The sequence below is a fragment of the Ranitomeya imitator genome, chromosome 1 (assembly GCF_032444005.1).
Source record: "Ranitomeya imitator isolate aRanImi1 chromosome 1, aRanImi1.pri, whole genome shotgun sequence".
NCBI classification, from domain to species: domain Eukaryota; kingdom Metazoa; phylum Chordata; class Amphibia; order Anura; family Dendrobatidae; genus Ranitomeya; species Ranitomeya imitator.
The window spans coordinates 296,188,901-296,203,269 of record NC_091282.1 but is presented as its reverse complement, the minus strand read 5'-3'; the positions used below and the strand labels follow the sequence as shown (position 1 = coordinate 296,203,269).

General features: G+C 48.5%; 1 protein-coding gene across 1 annotated transcript in view; it reads left to right on the top strand.

Annotated features, from left to right (window-relative positions):
• The window catches only part of LOC138663059 (tRNA (32-2'-O)-methyltransferase regulator THADA-like), a 153,431-nt gene that overhangs the window by 122,569 nt on the left and 16,493 nt on the right, over window positions 1–14,369 (top strand). The window contains exons 26-30 of the mRNA XM_069749162.1: window positions 6,053–6,250; window positions 6,369–6,592; window positions 7,109–7,294; window positions 7,364–7,609; window positions 7,696–7,904. Coding sequence (XP_069605263.1) covers window positions 6,053–6,250; window positions 6,369–6,592; window positions 7,109–7,294; window positions 7,364–7,609; window positions 7,696–7,904 — 1,063 coding nt within the window. The remainder of the gene's footprint in view (window positions 1–6,052; window positions 6,251–6,368; window positions 6,593–7,108; window positions 7,295–7,363; window positions 7,610–7,695; window positions 7,905–14,369) is intronic.

Below are 14,369 nucleotides of genomic sequence, written 5' to 3'. Positions count from 1 at the left end.
CACGTCTAGATTTCTCCCCTAGGCCTCTCACATTCCAGCACAAAATCTTAAAACGGTTCCCCATCACTTGGCTCATCTTCACTATAAATATCGTCAATTTTGAGCCCAAGCTGTCTAACTACCCTCCCCCCCCCTCCCAACTCCCCCACCCACCCTTCCCCCCTCACATCTAACCGTTCCACCTCTTTTCAAGAGTGGGGCATCATCGCCCATAGCGAACACTCCGTTTGGCATTACCTTCCCAACCCTCCTCCCACCACTGTACATAACAGGATTTCAGACATTTTGAAAAATAACATATCACAAAACATTTTAACGTAGAATTATTTACACACGCAAGAAACCTGCATACACTTAAAATATGCCGCATACCCTTCCTCCCCCTTTCCCAGCAACCATTACACTCTCCCTTTAACTTTAACTGAATACAATCCAGCTCCCTTCTTCACCCCCCACACCCCCTGGTTTGTCAATCACATGACTCTTTGCCAACTGACAGATAAGTAAACAAGATCAGACTCTTCCCACAGTTTCAGTCTCCTTTTCCTTTAAGCTTTTTAGCATTAATATCGATCCACTGGGTAGCGTCCTCCGGCTTCTGAAAAAAATGAATTTTATCAAACGCCACCACCCTCAGTCTTGCTGGAAACATCATGGAGTACTGTACTCCCAACTCCCTCAGCCGTCTCTTGATACCCGTGAACATCATCCGTTGTCTCTGCACCAGAGTAGAATAGTCTGGGTATATAGCAATCTTCTGGCCTTCAACTGTCAGATCTGTCATGTCTCTGGCCTTCCTCAGGATAATGTCTCTGTCTCTATAGTTTAGAATTTTGGCGAGCATGGTACGGGGATTCCCTCCAGGGACAGGTGGTTTCGGCGGGACCCTATGCGCTCTTTCTACCGCGAACACTTTTGTTAGCGCCATATCTCCAAATGTCTCTAACAGCCATTTTTCAATATATTCCGTTGGATTCCTCCCTTCAGCTTTTTCAGGGATGCCCACTATGCGAATATTGTTTCTTCTGGACCTGTTCTCAAGGTCCTCATTTTTCGCAGCCAATTCAGCTATTGCTTGAGTGAACTTTTTCTCTGCTTTTTGCAGCTGCTCTATATGGTCTTCTACAGTGCTCACTCTCTCCTCTACCTCCCCCACACGCTTGTCAATCTTCTGCATGGCTGCGTTTATCTGGGCTATAGCCCCCTTAACCTCCTGTATCTGTAAGGTCAGAGACTGTTTACATGAAGAGACTAGCGCAAAAACGTCTCTTAGGGTAGGCTCAGCTTCTGGCGCCATTTCCTCGGGTCCCCCTTCTGCCACCGCCATTTTACTCTCCTTTCTCCCCTGTTGTACCTCATGTTCTCCTGCTGGGCTCTCCTCCTCCTCCTCTTCAGTATCTGCTCCGGCTCCCTCCTCTGCGGCCTCCGCTCTCGCAAACTGCTGGAGCTTTGCCGCTACCTCCATGCGCTTTCTACATGCGGCGTTCTCCTTGTCTGCCTTCTCCCTCGTGTCGGCGCCATCTTGGATTGCGCCTGCATCCCCGGCTCCCGCGTCCTTCTGCCTTCTCCTGGTCATGGTCGCCGGCTCCAGCACCACCACTCAGCACCACCGGACCCTCCAAGTCTCCCCGCAGCCGGTAAGCCCCCACAGGGACCAAACAGCAGCGGCTCTGCAGGATTTTAGAATGTACAGCGGCGGGAGCTCACAGCCGCACGTCCGCTCACATGGACTCTCAGGCCACGCCCCCGCCAGATGGATCCTTGATTAAAGATCCCATGGACCATCTGACAGAGAATCTTTCCCGTTCGGTTTTTGAAGCCTCGGACTCAGCACTCTCTCCCTCTTTCGCTGCGACGTGGGTAGCCACAGCAATGGTCTCCTGGGCAGATACTCTGAGCAGGACCATACAGGGTAGTGATCTTCCCCCAGAGGCAGTGGATCTGGTCTAGCAGATCTCTTTGGCTGGGGTCTATTTGGTACACGCTTCTCTGGACACAGCTTACTGCGCTGCGCTTGCGGCCTCAGATGCTGTCACTATTAGGCACTGTGGCTCAGGTAATGGCAAGGGGACTCTGCGTTCAAAAAGTCCCTAACCTCTATGCCTTTCCAGAGCGGTCGTCTGGATCAGCTTATCTGTGACACCACAGGAGGAAAGAGTAAATTCCTCCCCCAGCAAAAAGCTAAGCGACCTTTTCGCCACCCGTAACAGTCTCGATTCCGGTACTTTCGCAGCAATCCCAGTTGTCCACTTCAGCCAACTCTTCTGGATCAGGGAGCTCCCAGGTTTCGTATAAGACCAACCAGTTGTGGAAGAGCAGACCTAAGCAGTCCAGATCCAAAGCAACCAGGTCCTATAGATTCTCGCCTAAATGACTCATGTTATTATCCAGTCGACACCAGCAGAGTAGGCAGTCGTCTACTCCAGTTTCGGCATGCCTGGCCCTCCGTCGTTCACGACGAATGGGTCAGGGACCTGGTGTCCTCAGGATGCAAAATATAATTTTTTTCCTGCCCCTCTAGCAAGGTTCTTTCCCTCTTGTCCTCCCAAAGAGAAAGTGCAGACAAGGTCCTTTTACTGGGCGATCAATTTGCTTCATCAAGACGGGTCATTATTCCGGTCTCAGAAAAGGAGAAGTTCGAGGGGTTCTACTCGAACCTATTCGTGATCCCGGAGAAGGATGGAACAGTGAGGCCCATCCTGGACCTGAAACTCCTAAACAAATTTGTCAAGGTCCGGCGCTTCAGGATATAGTCCCTCCGCTCTGTCATCTCCTCGATGGAGAAGGGGGAGTTCCTAGCATCCATCAACATCCGGGATTTTTACATATCCCAATCTTTCCCCCCTCATCAGAAGTTCCTTTGCTTCGCTGTCCGCGAGGAATATTTCCAATTCACAGCCTTGTCCATGGCCTCGCCACCGCCCCCAGAGTGTTCACGAAGGTCATGGTGGCCATCATATCCATTTTGCACACTCAGGGCATGGTCGTGTTGCCTTACCTAGATGACCTTCTAATCATGGGACTGTCCTTCCAAGCCTGTGCGGAGTGCGTGCGGTTTTATTATGGACACTCTTTCGCCTGGGCTGGATGATAAACTTAAGCAAGTCTTCTCCCGGTTCATTGGTTGGTGGTCACTACCGACACCAGCCTCCTCGGCTGGGGAGCTGTCTTCCATCACCACATAGCCCAGGGGCGTTGGTCACCTTGGGAATTGCGCCTTCCGATCAACGTCCTGGAGATTGGGGCGATGTGGTTGTCCCTGCTGCTGTTCCATTGTATTCTGGGGGGTCGCCCCATCCGAGTTCAATCAGACAATACCACGGCTGTGGCATGTATCAACCATGAAGGGGGCACCCGCAACAGGGCGGCAATGCGCAAGGTGGAACACATCCTCCGCTGGGCCAAGAGTAACCACTCAGTCATCTTGGCACTTCACATCCCGGGGGTGGAGAACTGGGCGGCAGACTTCCTCACCCTAAAGGGTCTTGCCTCGGGAGAGTGGTCACTTCATCTGGAGGTCTTCTAGCAGATTTGTCATCGCTGGGGGACTGCGGACGTGGATCTCAAGTTTAAACGCCAAGGTGCCAGAGTTCATAGCTCGGTCCCAGGGCCCAGAAGCCATCGAGACGGATGCACTTGTTCTTCCGTGGCTTCAGTTTTGTCTTCCGTACATGTTTCCCCCTCTTCCATTACTCCCGAGGGTCATCAGGAAGATCAAGGCGGAGGGGGTCCCAGTGATCCTAGTCGCTCTGGACTGGCCACGCCAGGTATGGTTCACAGAGTTGTTACAACTCGTCAACGTCCCCTGTCGACTACCGGATCGTCTGGACTTACTCTCCCAGGGCCCGATATGACATCAGAACTCCGGGCCCTGTGTTTAATGGCATGGCCATTGAATCCTGGGTTCTAACCCGAGCTGGGTTCTCCAAACAGGTAGTTTCCACCATGATTAGCGCTCGGAAGCCTGTATCGGTGCACATCTATCACCGCACCTGGAAAACCTTTTTTGCATGCTGCAGAGACCGCGATCGTTCTCCTCTTGTCTTCTCCATCCCCACCATATTGGAGTTTCTTCAGTCCGCTCTGGACTCAGGTCTAGCGCTTAGGTCCCTCAAAGGTCAGATTTCTGCTTTATCTGTTTTGTTCCAATGCAGTATCATTTCCAAGCCGCAGGTGAGGACTTTCATTCAGGGGGTCTTCCACTTGGTACCTCCCTATAGAACGCCCTTGGATGCCTGGGACCTTAACTGGTCCTGGGTGTTCTACAGGAGGTTCCTTTCGAACCACTGTGGGACGTTTTGCTAACCCATCTTTCATGGAAGGTCGCATTTCTTGTCGCGGTGACGTCAATCAGGCGAGTTTCGGAGCTGGCCGCCCTGTCCTGTCCCTTTCTATTTTTCCACCAGGACAAGGTGGTTCTCAGGCCGTCCCCATCCTTCTTGCCTAAAGTGGTCTCCCCCTTTCACCTTAACAAGGACATTGTCTTGCCCTCATTTTGCCAGGCACCGGTACACCGGGTTGAAAGGGCTATTCACACTCTGGATCTGGTGAGAGCTCTCAGAAGGTATGTCACACGGATGGCGCCTTTCCATCAGACGAACGCACTGTTCGTGCTTCCTGAGGGTCACAGGAAGGGAGTAGCCACTTCAAAGTCTACAATAGACAGGTGGATACGCTCGCTGTTCAAGAGTCTTACCGTGTCAGGGGCAGGCCTATCCCAGTGGGGATTAAGGCACACTCCACTTGGTCGGAGGGTGCTTCTGGGGCCATTCAGCACCAGGCATTGGCGGAACAGGTTTGCAGGGCTGCGACTTGGTCCAGCCTGCTCACATTTTTGAACCATTGCAATATTCACACTAAGGCTTCAGCAGATGCGGGCCTGGGCAGAGGGATCCTGCAGGCGGCTGTAGCGCATTTCTAGACAGTTGGTACGTTGGGTTTGATCTGTTATGTCAGCTTTCCCCCACCCAGGGACTGCTTTAGGACATCCTATGGTCCTGTGTGCCCCAATGAGGTGGAGGAGAAACATGGATTTTGTGTACTCACCATAAAATCCTTTTCTCCGAGCCACTCATTGGGGGACACAGCACCCACCCTATTGGCCTGATAGCTGTGTTCTTCGGTTTGACATGTTGTACCTGTATTTGATGGTTTTGATCTCCTACTGCTTGGTGACTGAACTGGTTCGGCTGGAGCCAGTGATAGGTGTATACTACAGAGGAGGAGGAGTTAATTTTTTTATATTCACTTAGTGGTAGCAGCATACACCCATGGTCCTCTGTCCCCCAATGAGTGGCTCGGAGAAAAGGATTTTACGATGAGTACACAAAAATCCATGTTTTCCCCTGTGTGCGCCTCTATAATTCCTTTTTGAACTGCATGAATAAATTGAAACTTGAGTTTTTCCCCATCTTAGCAAAGGGGCGTGTCCATAAACACTCCATGTATATATTTCTTAGGGAATAAGAATGAAAATTGTCTATTCAGAGAGGAAGAGGACTAGAACTCTAGTGCCACCTATAGGAAGTAGCAATCCTAGAAGTCAGTGTCGAACCTTTAACGATCCTTGTTACAGAACGTAGGATAAAAGCCAAAACCAGAATCTCAATTTGCAGACACCGTGTTTCTGGGTACTGCCCCTCGTTAGTGCAAAGAAGGGCAGTACCCCGAAACACAGTGTTTGCAAATTGAGATTCTGAATTTGGCTTTTATCCTAAGTCATGTAACAGGGATTGTTAAAGGGTCGACATTGACTTCTTGAACTGCTACTTCCAATACTTGCCACTAGTGTTCTAGTCCTTATCCTCTCTGAAGAGACAATTTGCATATTTCCCAGAGGAGCATTGTGGCTTTAAGTCTCCTCATCTTGGCATGCTTAACATGTCACTCTCCGCACAGAGAAATGTTACTTCTTGGATCCAGGAATAAGAATGCAACGTTCTAAGGAGAGATTCTCCATGTTTGGTAAATTATCATGAATTTATTTAATCACTAAAAAATACATCTCAGGAGAACTGAGCGTTTCTCTATAAGATTCATTTATTACACATAGGTTGGTGCTGACATTTTTCATGAAGCTTGTGTCAGGTACATCTGCAGTGAAGCCATCAGTTCCTCTGGGTACTCTGGCTACCATCTAGTGTCACAGCTCCTGCAGTCTGGAGATACAGCTCTGCTTCACTGGGTAATTGAGAAGAGGATTGGAGAGATACCTGGTGCATTGGGAGAGTTACTAAGAGAGGTATTGCAGGTATGATTAAATATAAAACTGAGCAATAATATGTACATTTTCTAGTCCCTTGAACTTCATAGTCACTTTAGGATAGGTTGGTTTAGTATTAATTTTTGTTTTTCTTTTTATGTGCCAGGATATGTTGTGCAAACAGCTGACCACGAATCCCTCTAGGAGTCTCCTTTTGGAAGGTTTTGTTCACCTACACAAAGTTAGCCCACCTTTAGCAGCTCATCGTTCTTCCTTTCCTAATATTACTCAGTGTATTGACAGTCTCCTGTCCCTCCTGGAGTCAAAGGATGAAGGTCCTCACGTCCGCGGCCAAGCCCTTTCTACACTAAGTCTGCTACTGGCACATTGGTAAGTGAAAGCTTAACGGGCTGCTGCTAACGCAAGTGCCGATATGGCAGTGCGCTAGCGTAGATAGAGCATCTGCTAGCTCTATCTACACTAGCGGTGACGGACCCGGAAACGCTGCAGTCCACGTCTCGGGGTCCGTCACTCAATGACGGCACATCGCTAGCGCTCGCCCATTGTGGGCGTGCGCTAGCGATGCGTCCGACATTGGATTCAATGGCGGCGTTAACGGACTGCGTTAAACCGCGTTATGCCGCGGTGTAATGTAGTCCGTCTAACGGACGGGTTTAACAAAATGTGAACCCAGCCTTAGGCTGATGTCATTGTGGATTTCAGATAGGCAAAAAAAAATTTGGCAAAATGAGAAATACATCTGTTATAGTCAGGGTAGGCCTGTATTTCAGTATTATGACTATTGGAATAAAGTCAGTTAGTTAGAAAATGTATACTACAGGAAAAAATGTGTACTTTAGCAATTTAAATTTCTGAAAATGTGTTTTTCTCAATTAATCTTGACAGTAACATTTGGGAAGATCTGTCACTTTCTACCCGCTGGCTCTCTGCTCTCTGTGTGTGTGCAGACCCTGCAATATCATGTGAGAAATTGCGACTGGCTGCAGCAGACGCTTTGCACTTTTCTGGAGGTGACCTGGTTAGACTAGCCCTTCCATGTGCTGTACCCGGTCTCGCACAACTGGCTGTAAGGTTAGAAAACTCTTGTCATATTTCACTGCACGTTTCTTTATTTTTTAAAACTTTTTTTCTTTTTTGTAGAGCTATACTATGTGGAGTCGATTTGCTACAAGATGAGGATCGAAGTGTGAGGGACCTTGCTGCTAAATTTGCTGTTTCTGCCCTAAACCAGCCAGCTGGGAAGTCCTTGCACAGTGACTGGGCTATTTTTGGTCTCCTGGAGCTTTTGAAGGCTAATTTTTGGAGCTTTGAGGAGACCTTTCATTCTCTGATATTTCGCCTTCCCCCTTATGATCTTCTTGCTGCACTTTCTTCTCTTCCTGACAGGTGATTTAAAAGACTGTATTTCTGTCATCAACTTATTAATATTATTCTTTTCCATCTAAAATATAAACGGCCTTTGTTTTTTGCAGGTCAATGTCACTTTATGAGGAAGATGTGCCTAATGTGTTTTCAGACTCTAACTTTCTTTGTAACCTGCTATGTCCAATGATGCTAGAGCTGCTGGATCTTATGGTTCAGGAATCGTCTCTATGCTCTGTAGTGTTCCAATGGGCAGAATGTACAGCCATTCAAGTGAGAGAACAGATACAAAGATGGCACAGCTGGGAGAAGGAACAGGGTAAGTAACATGGTAGGAACTGGGAGAGGACAAGCATCAGGTTGTGTCTAGTCATTGATAAATAATAACATATACAATAAATTCATTGTTTCTTGGTTATTTATTTTCTTATAAGTTGTGTAATTTTTTAAAGACACATATGTATTGCTCAAATAATTATAAGGGGACACTTAAATCACAAATCGGAACTCGATGAACAAAAGTTTTAAGATGAAAATCTTTACCGATATAAAATGTTGAATTTGTTGAGAAATATTTTTATATTCCAATAGTCTATAGACTATTTCCAAAATTATTAAGCAAGTGAGTGTTTTGTCCATTATTTTTTGCATATTTTCCAACTCCAAGCTATATAAATGTGAATACTTATTTGATGAAGCATATCAGGCAATGCGTATTTGACTAATGAGATTGAGTGTGGAATAAGGATATACCCATCCTTTATCAAGGTGTGCAGAATTTTTAGGCAGTTTGTTTTTAGGCAAAATGGGCCAAAAAAAGATTTAACAGAATATGGAAACTCAAACAACTTTACAAGTTTTAAATAGGGTTACTACAATTTTAAAAAATTGCTTAGATATTGGGGCATTATTACAGAACTTGTTGATTGTCATCGTGCTCAACAAATTAAGAAATTGACAGATTCTATAGATGGATGGCTTATGACTTATTGAAAAGAACAGGGGCTATATTGGCCACTGATATTTTTTTATGTATTTTTGTACATTGAGTTGAGTTGTTTGGTTATTATTCTCACTTTAATAGCGGAGAATAGACAATTGAGAAAATTTAAATTTTTTATTTAATTGGATAAAAATCCTGAGCACAAACAGTTGCCCAATAATTATGCACACAGAAATATTCTACTAAAAAAGACAAAACCTTACTTTTACTTTATTAAATATTCAAGTTTATTAACCTTTTGACTTGACCAACAGCACTATACTTGTTCAATAATAAAATGTATCACCAAAAATACAAACTGCCTAATTATACTCACAGTGTATTAGTGTTCAAAATAATAGCAGTCTAATATGACTAAGCAGATTAATTTCTGTTTTTGGTATCTATAATATAACGCTGGGAGCGTCACTCTGTCCGAAGCCTTTATAGACTGCGCAGGCGCAAGCGCCGGCGCAGTCTGGGCCTCACAGAGTGACGCTCCCGGAAGATCGCGGTGTGCGTTCACACTGAACGCACACTTCGATCTCCAACAGAGAAGCAGGGACCGCCAGGAGGGTGAGTATCGGCCATATTCACCTGGCCCCGTTCCACCGCTGAGCGCCGCCATCTTCCCGGTCTTCGGCCTGTGACCTTCCGTTCAGAGGGCGCGATGACGCGCTTAATGCGCGCAGGCGCCGCCCTCTGACTGAACAGTCACAGCCAGGAGACCGGGAAGATGGCGGCACCCAGCGCTGGAACGCAGGACAGGTGAATATAGTAAGTGCTGTGGGGCCTGAGCTGGCGGCGATACCGGCACCTGACCCCCACAGCGTGCCGGTGTCCCCACCTGCTCAGGCCCCCCAGCACTCGGCGCCGAGCGGGTCAGAGGCAGCGGGGCCGAGCGGGTCAGAGGCAGTATGTGGACGCAGGATGGAGCAGCACATGACAGGAAGGGGACACAGGATGGAGCAGCACATAAGGATGGGGACGCAGGATGGAGCAGCACATAAGGATGGGGACGCAGGATGGAGCAGCACATAAGGATGGGGACGCAGGATGGAGCAGCACATAAGGATGGGGACGCAGGATGGAGCAGCACATAAGGATGGGGACGCAGGATGGAGCAGCACATAAGGATGGGGACGCAGGATGGAGCAGCACATAAGGATGGGGACGCAGGATGGAGCAGCACATAAGGATGGGGACGCAGGATGGAGCAGCACATAAGGATGGGGACGCAGGATGGAGCAGCACATAAGGATGGGGACGCAGGATGGAGCAGCACATAAGGATGGGGACGCAGGATGGAGCAGCACATAAGGATGGGGACGCAGGATGGAGCAGCACATAAGGATGGGGACGCAGGATGGAGCAGCACATAAGGATGGGGACGCAGGATGGAGCAGCACATAAGGATGGGGACGCAGGATGGAGCAGCACATAAGGATGGGGACGCAGGATGGAGCAGCACATAAGGATGGGGACGCAGGATGGAGCAGCACATAAGGATGGGGACGCAGGATGGAGCAGCACATAAGGATGGGGACGCAGGATGGAGCAGCACATAAGGATGGGGACGCAGGATGGAGCAGCACATAAGGATGGGGACGCAGGATGGAGCAGCACATAAGGATGGGGACGCAGGATGGGTGCAGTGCATGGCAGGATGGGGACGCAGGATGGGAGCAGCGCATGACAGGATGGGGACGCAGTATGGAGCAGCACATGACAGGATGGGGACGCAGGATGGAGCAGCACATAAGGATGGGGACGCAGGATGGGTGCAGTGCATGGCAGGATGGGGACGCAGGATGGGAGCAGCGCATGACAGGATGGGGACGCAGGATGGGAGCAGCGCATGACAGGATGGGGACGCAGGATGGGAGCAGCGCATGACAGGATGGGGACGCAGGATGGGAGCAGCGCATGACAGGATGGGGACGCAGGATGGAGCAGCACATGACAGGATGGGGACCCAGGATGGAGCAGCACATGACAGGATGGGGACGCAGGATGGAGCAGCACATGACAGGATGGGGACGCAGGATGGAGCAGCACATGACAGGATGGGGACGCAGGATGGGAGCAGCGCATCACAGGATGGGGACGCAGGATGGGAGCAGCGCATCACAGGATGGGGACGCAGGATGGAGCAGCGCATGACAGGATGGGGACGCAGGATGGGAGCAGCACATGACAGAATGGAGGCGCAGGATGGAGCAGCACATGACAGGATGGGGACGCAGGATGGGAGCAGCGCATCACAGGATGGGGACGCAGGATGGAGCAGCGCATGACAGGATGGGGACGCAGGATGGGAGCAGCACATGACAGAATGGAGGCGCAGGATGGAGCAGCGCATGACAGGATGGGGACGCAAGATGGAGCAGCACATGACAGGATGGGGACGCAGGATGGAGCAGCACATGACAGGATGGGGACGCAGGATGGAGCAGCACATGACAGGATGGGGACGCAGGATGGGAGCAGCGCATCACAGGATGGGAGAAGCGCATGACAGGATGGGGACGCAGGATGGAGCAGCGCATGACAGGATGGGGACGCAGGATGGAGCAGCACATGACAGGATGGGGACGCAGGATGGAGCAGCGCATGACAGGATGGGGACGCAGGATGGAGCAGCACATGACAGGATGGGGACGCAGGATGGAGCAGCACATACCAGGATGGAGACCATATACCAATATAAATGCTCGCCACCCGGGCGTAGAACGGGTTCAATAGCTAGTAAATTATATTGCGACATGTCAAACAATATACCAGTTGGTGCAGTAGATTCTAAGAAAACCAACACACTCAGAATTCTTAATCTGCAGGTTTTTGAGTCTGTATGAAAATTAATTGAAAGGCTGTGTGTTCAAAATAATAGCAGTGTGGTGTTCAATTAGTGAGGTCAATCATTCTGTGAAGACACAAATGTGAATCAAGTGGTCCTTATTTAAAGGGAAGGTGCCATCAAAAAAAAAATTTTTTCAAAAATTGTAAAAATATAAAGAATTAATGATTATATTTTCTTAAAAAATATTATCATTTGTTTATAATTTAGTAAAATATGAAAAATAATTTGAAAAGTTTTGGAATTTCCACTTTTAAACACTAGGGGGAGCAGCTGCTGAAATTTCAGAAAAACCTAGTGTACAAATAGCTCACATTACTGCACTGCAGTAATTACGGGCGGAGTCTGCTGACGTGTGTGATGTCTTTTCTCCTCCCCTTCTGGGTGTTTGCTAAGGGATTAGAGAGGATGATATTCAGGAACCCAGTGAGCAGCCATTTTGTTGGTGACTGCAGAGTATGGCTGCCGTCCACTAGCAGTATTTGGTCAGTATTTTACCTCAGTATTTGTAAGCCAAAACCAGGAGTGGGACAAATAGAGAAAAAGTATAATAGAAACATGTCACCACTTCTGCATTTATCACCCACTCCTGGTTTTGGCTTACAAATACTGAGGTAAAATACTGACCAAATACTGAACGTGGACGGCAGCCTTGGGCTACTTTCACACTAGCGTTTTTGGCTGTACTTTGCAATGCGTCGTGTCTGCAGGATGCGTTTTTTCCCCATAGACCAACATTACCGACGCATTGCGACGTATTGCCACACGTCGCAACTGTCGTGCGACGGTTGCGTCATGTTTTGGTGGACCACCGCCACAAAAAAAGTTACATGTAACGTTTGTTTGTGCGTCGAGTCCGCCATTTTCGACCGCCCATGCACGGCTGAAACTCCGCCCCATCCTCCCCAGACCTAACAATGGGGCAGTCTTACGACCCTTCCGCTGCCCACGTCGGACATTTCTTTCACAGCATGCGTCGGTACGTCGGCCCTACGCACTGCGACGGGCCCATACCGATGCTAGTGTGAAAGCAGCCTTATACTGACAAGTAGCAGTGTGCTGGTCTATAGGGGCCCCCTGTTTGGTGCGCGGAAAAGCCAGGGATTGTACATAGGGCGCTGTCTTTTATACACATGGATGGACCGTCTGCTCCACAGAAATCCAGGAAACATTTCTGTGGATTGATGGCCTGTTCTGATCCAGACTTTGCATGCAGACCCCATTCCCCTCCTCAGATCCTGTCTTCCCTATCCTGTCCTGGCAATGTGTGAAAGCGAGGTGACAGGCGCAGTCCGGGATGACGCTGGGAAGGAAATGTAGCCATATAGTAACGATAAAAATGAGACCCCTCTCTTCAGCTACCTCACCAGCCTTCCCCTTACTACACCTAACTGGAGGTCATGCTGCCCCCTCTTTTAGGCTACTTTCACACTTGCGTTGGATTCGGCCCGACGCTAGCGTTTGATGCGCCGCACAACGGGTGCAGCGGATGCATTTCTCCGGCGCATCCGCTGCCCCATTCTGAGGTGCGGGGAGGTGGGGGTGGAGTTCCGGATGCGCATGCGCGGTTGGAAAAAGCGGTCCGTTGGCAGCAAAAAATGTTACATTTAACGTTTTTTGCTCCCGGCGGTCCACCACAACAAGGCGCAACCATCGCACAACGGTTGCGACGTGTGTCAATACGTTGCAATGCATCGGTAATGTTACTCTATGGTGCAAAAACGCATCCTGCAAACAACTTTGCAGGATGCGTTTTTTCCCCTAAATGACGCATTGCGACGTATTAAAAAAAACGCCAGTGTGAAAGTAGCCTTCCCCCAGACCCGCGTGCAGGTGCTCAGCCAGAACCACCATAGAATGGGTCCGCTTTCTGAAGATAATACTGCCATAGTGTTCTCACATAATACCGCCATATAGATCACACATAATACCGCCAGTGTTCTCACATACCGCCATATAGATCACACATAATACTGCCAGTGTTCTCACATAATACCGCCATATAGATCACACATAATACCGCCAGTGTTCTCACATACTGCCATATAGATCACACATAATACTGCCATAGTGTTCTCACATAATACCGCCATATAGATCACACATAATACCGCCAGTGTTCTCACATACCGCCATATAGACCACACATAATACTGCCAGTGTTCTCACATAATGCCGCCATATAGATCACACATACCGCCAGTGTTCTCACATACCGCCATATAGATCACATATAATACTGCCATAGTGTTCTCACATAATACCGCCATATAGATCACACAATACCGCCAGTGTTCTCACATACCGCCATATAGATCACACATAATACTGCCAGTGTTCTCACATAATACCACCATATAGATCACACATAATCCTGCCAGTGTTCTCACATAATACCGCCATATAGATCACACACAATACCACCATATAATTCTCACAATACTGATCAAGCATAATACCACCATACAGATCACATAATACCGTCATATAGATCTCACATAATGCCATAATACAGCATGACGCCCGCAGCTCCTGTTATCACACGCATTGAGTTGTGTGTGCAATGGGGACAGATATGCAGGGGGAAGAGGAGTGCATAGGAGAGGATTAGATACACGGTTCACCAGACAGTATCACACAAGAGAGGATTAGATACATGGCTCAGCATAATATCACACAGTATAGGATTAGATACACGGCTCAGCAGACAGTATCACACAGGAGAGGATTAGATACACGGCTCAGCATAATATCACACAGTACAGGATTAGATGCATGGCTCAGCATAGTATCACACAGGAGAGGATTAGATACACGACTCAGCATAATATCACACATGAGAGGATTAGATACACGGGCCAGTAGACAGTATCACACAGGAGAGGATTAGATACATGGCTCAGCACAATATAGTGATAGATGCACGGTCTGATGTCCTGTGAGGA